The 8,156-nt window shown below is 43.1% G+C and overlaps 1 protein-coding gene across 1 annotated transcript in view; it reads left to right on the forward strand.

Annotated features, from left to right (window-relative positions):
* The window catches only part of klhl14 (kelch-like family member 14), a 219,804-nt gene extending 216,250 nt beyond the window's left edge, over positions 1-3,554 (forward strand). Inside the window, exon 8 of the mRNA XM_041190512.1 lies at positions 3,414-3,554. Within this exon, the coding sequence (XP_041046446.1) occupies positions 3,414-3,554 (141 nt within the window). The remainder of the gene's footprint in view (positions 1-3,413) is intronic.
* The last annotated feature ends 4,602 nt before the right edge of the window (positions 3,555-8,156 follow it).

The following is an 8,156-nucleotide window of genomic DNA, read 5'->3' on the forward strand; positions in this document are numbered from 1 at the left end:
TTTCAGCCCATTCCAATTTAATTTCTTTCATCCTGTTTCATTCAAATACACTAGATCCCTTGCCTGCTACCACTATCAAGGGTAATTTCACTGTTTGACCTCCGTAGTGTACTGTGACTTTACTTATGCCCTTGACTTGTATTTCTTCTCTGGTGTAAGTTTTCAATTTGGCATCTGTTTCTTCCAAATTTAGTTTATGGTCCCCATGATTCAGGTATTTAAAATTATGTTCACCTATCACCATATTAGACGCTCCTGTATCCACCTCCATTCTGATTGGCCTCTCATTCACTCTCATGGTTGTATTGATAGGTTTTGTTCTTCCTACCTTTAAATTTTAAAACAAATAAATATCTGAATCTATTACTTCAGGTTTTTCAATGCTATGGATCAGATTGAGATTTTGCTTTTGTTTGAAAGTCTGTCTGATTCTATCTTTACAGTGTCTCATGAAGTGTCCATTTCGATGACAGAAAAAACATGCAATTTTTTAAAACCATGATTCATTACAAGGTTGTCTGCTTCCACCTCGGTTACCATTATGCCATGTTTTCACTGCTAAGTTATCTCTTTTTATTTGCTAGCGGTGGCTGCTTCCCGCTTCTGAACAAAGCCTTGCACTTTCGCACTCTTTTTGGCTGAGGCTCCCTGCCCAGCGTGGAGGATGGCACAATTTTGCACTTCCTGCATGGCTTTCGAGTCCCGCACTGCGCCTTCCATTGCCAGAGCAATTTTCAATGCCTTCTGAAAATTCAAATTTTTTTCAAACAGTAATCTTGTCTGAATCATATCTTCATTTATACCACACAACAAATGATCTCTAAGCATATAACTGATAGATGTACCACACTCGCAATGCTCTGTTAACTGTTTCAGACTTGCCACATAACAAACAACTATCTCCCCCGCGGCTCTAGTCCTTGAATTAAATATGAACCATTGCATCGTCACCGACAGTTTGGGCTGGTCATGGTTCTTTACGAGGTTCACTGAGTCATCAAAACTTTTCGAATCTGGGGCACTGGGTGCCAGCAAATTTCAAATTAATCCATATGTCTTACTCCCACACGTGGATAAGAGGATCGCGCGCTTCTTCTCCTCCCCTGTGATGTCATTCGTCTGGAAGAAGAAAGTGAGACATTCAACATAATGAGACCAATCATCCGAGACTGAATCGAAAGTTTCAACTCTTCCGAATTGTGGCATGCTCTGAGGGGATTGCTCCAACAATCAGGAAGGAAGTTACCTCGCGAGGTATGGTTTGATTTCAGTTCTCTTGATTTCCTTTGTTCTTTCTTGCTTTTTACTCTCATCGCCAGTTTGTTGGATCCTGTACCTTGGTTTGTTGGGGCTAAAGGATCCAGATTGCACACTTGTTTTGGGGTGACCGAGCTGGTACCAAGAGAGAAGATCTGTAGACTGTTCTTAGAAGAAACACATTCTGTTTATTTACAGAAGGAACTCAGCAGCTACACTTGTGTGCTTACAACTCAAAACTCTGTCCTTACTCTTCAGACTGTAACTCATGACTACTGACTACAGAGGTACCCATGCTACTCTGCTATTGGATATCAAGATCATGTGATCTTCCATTGCAATATCTGGCTTAAAGGTATATTAGATCATCAGATTACTACAGTATCATTGGTGAGGAGGGCCCTATAACCCTAGAGCAACTCTAGGGTTGAAAAAAAATAGAGGCCCTGGCTTCATAACAATTGGAGAGGTAATCTAGAGCTACAATGTCCCAGTGAGCTAAGCTGCAGCATTCTTCAGAAGTCCATCAATCATAGCATGTCATTTTTTTTTGGCATTATTGCCATGAAATTAATCAAGGGCAGAATTGCCTGATGGGTTACACTCAGCCATGTATCATTGACTTCTGCAGGCCCTGGCATGCCCACCTGGGATTCATTTGGGGACATGTCTTTTCATGGTCTGAGTCAGAATAAAGACCTAGGTGGTGTTGCAGCATTGGACTTGAATATGTATGGACAGTAGATAAGCTGAAACTAAGCTGCACTTACTTGCAGATAAGCTTTGATGCTCACCATGGAGTGACACAGATAACCTTCTCTGCTAGCATCTCATGCAGCACCTCAACTTCAGCAGTCATCAAACAGGAGCTCAAGTGCTAGTGCTCTGTCCTTTATCTGCAGACTGAAAATGCTACTCAGATGATATAAAAATATTTATTATAATAAGCTGAAGAACCTGTACAAGAAGGGTGGAATACCATTTATATTTTGGTAATCAACTGACCATGTCACACATGGATGATATAGTCATGTGTAAGTTCAACAAAAACAACTTGTAGTTATTTAGAACCTTTAACTTAATAAAATGTCCCAAGGTGCTTCACAGGGGCAATTATAAAACAAAATATGACACTGAGCCACGTAAAGGGACATTAAAGCATGTGAACAAAAATTTGGAACAAAGAGACAGTTTTGTGGAATGTTTTAAAAATGAAAGTGAGACAAAAAGTTGGAGAGATGTCGCAAAGGCAGCCATTGCCACCAGGGGGATCCTCCATGGCCACGAAGCACCCATCAAGGAGAGCCACCCACATCCCAACCCCCCCCCCCCCCACCCTTCCCCCACCCCACTGCAAGAACCCATTGGGAGATTACCAGGGTTAACCTGACAATCTCCCCACGGGGCAGTGAGCCCTCCAATATGGCATTATCCAGGGAGGATGGAAGAGACCTTTAATTGGTTAGTTAAGTGGTTCATTGGCTACCTGATGGGCAACCATATCTCTAAGACAATATGCCACAGTGGCAGGATGAAGCCGACTGCCCTCCCAACACCTTTACCCACCACATTACCAGCCCTCCTGCCTCCCAGCCTTTTGCCAATTGGCCAGCAAAATCCAGTCCAAGGTGTTGCTTAACCAGGAACCAGTGTAGGTCAGCGAGCGGAGGGATGTTGGGTGTATGGGATATGATGAGAATTAGGACACCAGCAACAGAGTTTTGGATGACCTCAAGTATATGAAAGGTAGAGCATAGGAGGCCAGCCATAACTGCATTAGAACAGTCAAGTCTAGAGGTAACAAAGGAATGGACAAGAGTTTCAGTATCAGATGAATTGAGGTAGGGGTGGAATTGGGTGAAGTCATGGAGGTGGTATCAGACGACCTTAGTGATGGCACAGATATGTGATGGGAAGCTCATCTCTGGCCAAGTATGACACCTGAGTTGCAAGTAGTCTGCTTCAGCCTTAGACAATTTCCTGGGAGAAGGATGGTGTTGGTGGTTCCAGAGCAGAGTTTGTGACAAGGACCTAAGGCAATGGCTTCAGTCTTCCCAATATTTAATTCAGGGCAATGTATACTATAGAAGAGGTGTGGATTTTTAAAAAGCTTATAGCATATATGTTAGTTTGAAATGCTGTGTTTGATATTACAGGGGGCCTACAAATCATCTACAATTTGCTACAGTCCTGAGAAAGCCACTTGGACAGAATTGGAAGGGGAAGTTGCTGAACCACTAGCTGGCCCAGCATGTGCAACTGTTACATTGCCAGCCTGTGTGCCGTATAATAAATAAAACATTTTGTCAGTTCACAACATTAATATAAACACTGAGACAATTTATTTAAATGAAATCGTGCAAAGTACTGAATTCTTACTCCCAAACATATTTAATGTTTGAAATGTGCTTTTTTACTATGGTAATTTATGACTATGAAAAAATGTTATGTAAATCTTTGTATCTTTCAGAAGAAAGGCATGAGCAAGTAAGATAACTGATGTAGTAGAATATAACAATATGTAAATTTTGTACAGGGAAAACGTGTAAATGAAGCTTGTCTGTTGAAAACATACTTAAATAAAAACTTTAAAAATCCTGCGTGATTTAATTTTATTGCACAGTTGGAAATAATTCTTGTTCGCATTTAACTATCATTCAGTGATTTACATCTATATATTTTGTGAAGTCACTGTTTTTGATTTGAAATTATTGGCGTCTTGTACAAAAACTGGGTTGGGGGGGGAGGGGAAACAAAATTTCAAAGGGATGAGATAATTTGTGTAACAGTTTTCTGCTTAAACTGTACAGGGGATATATGGGAATCAGCCTAAATGGAAATTTGTGTCCACATCAATGCAATAAATCAGTTGATTTGCATATGTGTATTATATGTTTAGTGGTATATTGAGGGAAGGTTGGGATGTACCTTTGTGTATAGTTAACAATGGAAGCTGCACTAACCTCAGAGCTGTAAGTGGGATGGGGTTTATTGTCCATTGAATAGGCCCAGTAAGTACGGGGCTTTGTCTACATGGAATAATAAGATCAAAGTTAGTCATGACCTTTGGGACCTGCAGGACTAACACAAATTGTTGGATGTGGAGACATGACAAGAACAAATGGAGCAATATACCTTTCTTGCACAGCTGTAGTCGATAAATCGTTCAAATATCAGACCATGGTCCAATTTTAATGATGCAATGAGTAGCCCACACATAACACTAGCCCCACCTACTGGATTTCAGCATAAAACAACCAAAACATTCTTCCTTGAAGATAATGTTAAAACTCCTTCCGGCCCGTCAAAAACCTTCCCATCTGCTACCAGGAGCGCTGTGGTCTTCCTTCCCATGATCACCTGGCCCTTATGTTAAGGAAAAATTGCTGGATTAGCTCAGTGAAGGAACCATTGATTTCCCAAATTGATCGCCAAGCCGACAGTGCTCCAAAAACACAGGCATGTCACAGATACTGTTTTAATGAAGCCTGTCCATAAAATGGTTCCAACAAAGTTCATTAGGATTGATCTGATGAACAGGGTATTTCAAAAATTGACTCCAATGTATGATTTTTTGATTCATCAGCAGTATTTGTGCAATGGCCAGATCTAGGTCAGCTGGGAATTACTGGGAGTAGCTATCAATGGATGCCCTTCATAATAATTATCCTGGCTGTTCCATTTCTTAAGCCATATTGTCCTCCTGTTCTACTGCTGCACCTTTGCATCCTCATTTAGCAATGAATAATGAGCCAGTTTTAGCTAATAATCCAACAAAAAAGGAACATTGATCTAACACTGATCAACTCAATGTTAGGTTTGAATAGGATAACAACACATCTACTAATATTCTAAATTAGACTACATTAAGATTAGAGACAGACTGACAACAGCAAATTGATCAATACTGTTATCAGGTAAAACAGCAAAGGAACCACAGGAGATATTCAAAAAACAACTAAGCTTGATAAATGACCAATATATACCCCTAAGGGGCAAGCGGACTACTTGGCCTAAATAGCCAAGTGGTTATGGTACTGGGTTTGTAACCCCAAGATCAAGAGTTCAAATCTCACAATGGCAAACTATGAAACAATGTAACTTCATCTGAAACAAATGGAAACAGGTTTGTACTCGAAAGAGTTACTTACCAAATAAAACAAAGGGTGCAGAAAAGATTAATTAGCATGGTAACAGAGATGAGGAATTTCAGTTTTGTCTTCTTCTTAGACTGTCCCTCAGGGTTGAGGATGACTTGCTTCCACACTAAAAATGAGTTCTCAGGTGACTGAAGAGTCCAATGCATGACCTACAGTCTCTATCACAGGTGGGGCTGACGGTGATAGGGGGAGTGGGTGGGTGGGGTGCCCAGGTTGCCATGCACTCCTTTCGCTGTCAATGCTTGGCTTCAGCTAACCCTTGGCAATGAAACTTGAGGTGTTCAACTCCTTCCCAGATGCTTTCCCTCCACTTTGGCCGGTCTTGGGCCAGGGATTCTCAGGTGTCCACTTTTTCAAGGAGGCTTTGAGGGTGTCCTTGAAGCATTTCTTCTGCCCTCCTGGGGCTCACTTGCCATGTCAAAGCTCCAAGTAGAATACTTATTTCGAGAGTCTCGTGTCAGGCATATGGATGATGTGGCCTGCCCAGTGGAACTGACTGAGTGTGGTGAATGCCTCGATGCTGGGAATGTTGGCCTGAGTGAGAACACTGACGTTGGTGCGCCTATCCTGCCAATGAATTTTCAGGATCTTGCGGAGGCAGCTCTGGTGGTACATCTCCAGATGAGGTGCCTGCTGTACATAGTCCATGTCTCTGAGGCATATAGGAGGGCGTGTATCACTACTGCTCTGTAGGTTGTAAGCTTGGTGCTGGGTTTGAGGTCCTGGTCCTCAAACACTGGCTGAAGGCAGTGTTGAACCCACGTTATTGATATCTACCATTCTTGGCAATAGGCTTCCAAAATATAGAAAGGGGTCCACATTGTCCAAGGCCTTGTCATGGATTTTGATAACCTGGTGGAGGGCGCAGGTTGGTAGAGGGCCTTTGTCTTACAGATGTTTAATGTAAGGCCCATGCTCTTTTACCCCTCGGTGACGGTGTTGACGATGGTTTGGAGCTCAGCCTCTGAGTGTGCACAGACGCAAGCATCATTTGCATACTGTAATTCAATGTCAGGGTGGGACGACCTTGGATCTGGCCTGCAGACAACGGAGGTTGAACAGGTTCCCACTTGTTCTGTAGTTTAGTTCCAGTCCAGCGGGAAGCTTGATGACAGTGAGATGGAGCATTGCAGCAAGGAAAATCAAGAAGCAAGTCGGTGTGATGACACAGCCTTGCTTGATCCTAGTCCGAACGTGAATCGGGTTTGTGATGGATCCGTTGGTCAGGATTACGGCATGCATGTCACCGTGGAGCAGACAGAGGATGACAAACTTTTGGGGGCAGCCGAAACAGAGTCGAAGGCTTTTGCGAGGTCAGAGAAGGCCATTTACAAGGGTTAGTGCTGTTTCCTGCATTTCTCTTGCAGTTGCCCCACGGTGAAGGTCATGTCCATTGTGCCCCTTAGTGGGCAGAATCCGCATTGCAACTCTGGGATGAGCTCTTCAGCCACAGGGAAGAGGTTATTGAGGAGGATTCTTGCGATGACCTTCCCTGTGGCTGACAGCAGGGAGATTCCTTCGCAGCTTGAAGATGGTAACGATTACTGCATCTCTGAGTTCTCCAGGCATGCTCTCCTTCTTCCAGATAAGGGAGATGAGGCCATGTATTCACCTCAATAGTGCTTCACCACCATGCTTTAGTGCTTCAGTGGGGATTCCATCTACTCCCGATGCCTTATTGCTGTTGAATGGCCTTTTCTATCTCATGCAAGGTTGCAGTTGTCCTGAGAAAGTGGAGGCTAGCATGCTGTGGAATGGAGTTGACGGCACTCGCATTAAAGACAGAATCTCTGTTAAGAAGATCTTCGAAGTGCTCCTTCCAGCAGGCGCTGACTGCCTCTCTGTCCTTGATGAGCACTTCTCTGTTCTTGACCAGCAGTGGAGCGGGGCCTTGGGTGCTTGGACCATAGGTGGTCTTGATTGCGCTAAAGAAACCTCACACATCATGGTTTTCAACTAACTATTGGATCTCCTGTGCTTCTCCACCCAACATCAGTTCTTTAGGTTGCAGGATTTTTTGCTGGACCTCAGCACTCAGCCATCCGTAGAGCTGCTTTCTTGCTCTTGAGTTGGCTTGCTGTTTCAGGTTCAGAAATGCCTTGCTCTTGTGGCTTATCAGCTCCTGGATCTCCTGATCTTTCTTATCGAACCAGTCTTGATGTTTCCTGGTTGAGTGACTAAGCATCTCTTCACAGGTGCTGATGATGGAGACCTTGAAAGCAGACCAGGCACTGTGGACACTCTGCGTCTCTAGGTCACCGGGAGTCACTAGGTTGGCAGTGAGGCACTGGCTGAATACGGCTCTCTTATCAGGGTCCTTAAGTGCCTCAATGTTGATTTTCCTGCAGCACTGTTTCCATTGCTGTTAGAGAGACTGGGGTTGTTCTCCTTAGAGCAGGGGAAATAAAGAGGTGATCTTAAAGAGATGTAAAAATCAATGGTTTTATACAGTAAATCAAGACAGACTGTTTCCAGTGGTAGAGGGGTCAGTAACCAAAGGAGATAGATTTAGGGTGATTGACAAAAGAATCAGAGGCAACATAAGGAAACTTCTTTTTCTATACATCAAGTTTTGTGATCTAGAATGCACTATCTGAAAATGTGGCAGAAGCAGATTCAATTCAAAAGAGAATTGGATAAATACTTGATGAGAAAAAAAATTACAGGACAATGAAGAAAGTGCAGGGGAGTGGGATTAATTGAATAGCTCTACCAAGGAACTGGTACAGGCATAATGGG

The sequence above is a fragment of the Carcharodon carcharias genome, chromosome 6, assembly GCF_017639515.1.
Source record: "Carcharodon carcharias isolate sCarCar2 chromosome 6, sCarCar2.pri, whole genome shotgun sequence".
Taxonomy (NCBI): domain Eukaryota; kingdom Metazoa; phylum Chordata; class Chondrichthyes; order Lamniformes; family Lamnidae; genus Carcharodon; species Carcharodon carcharias.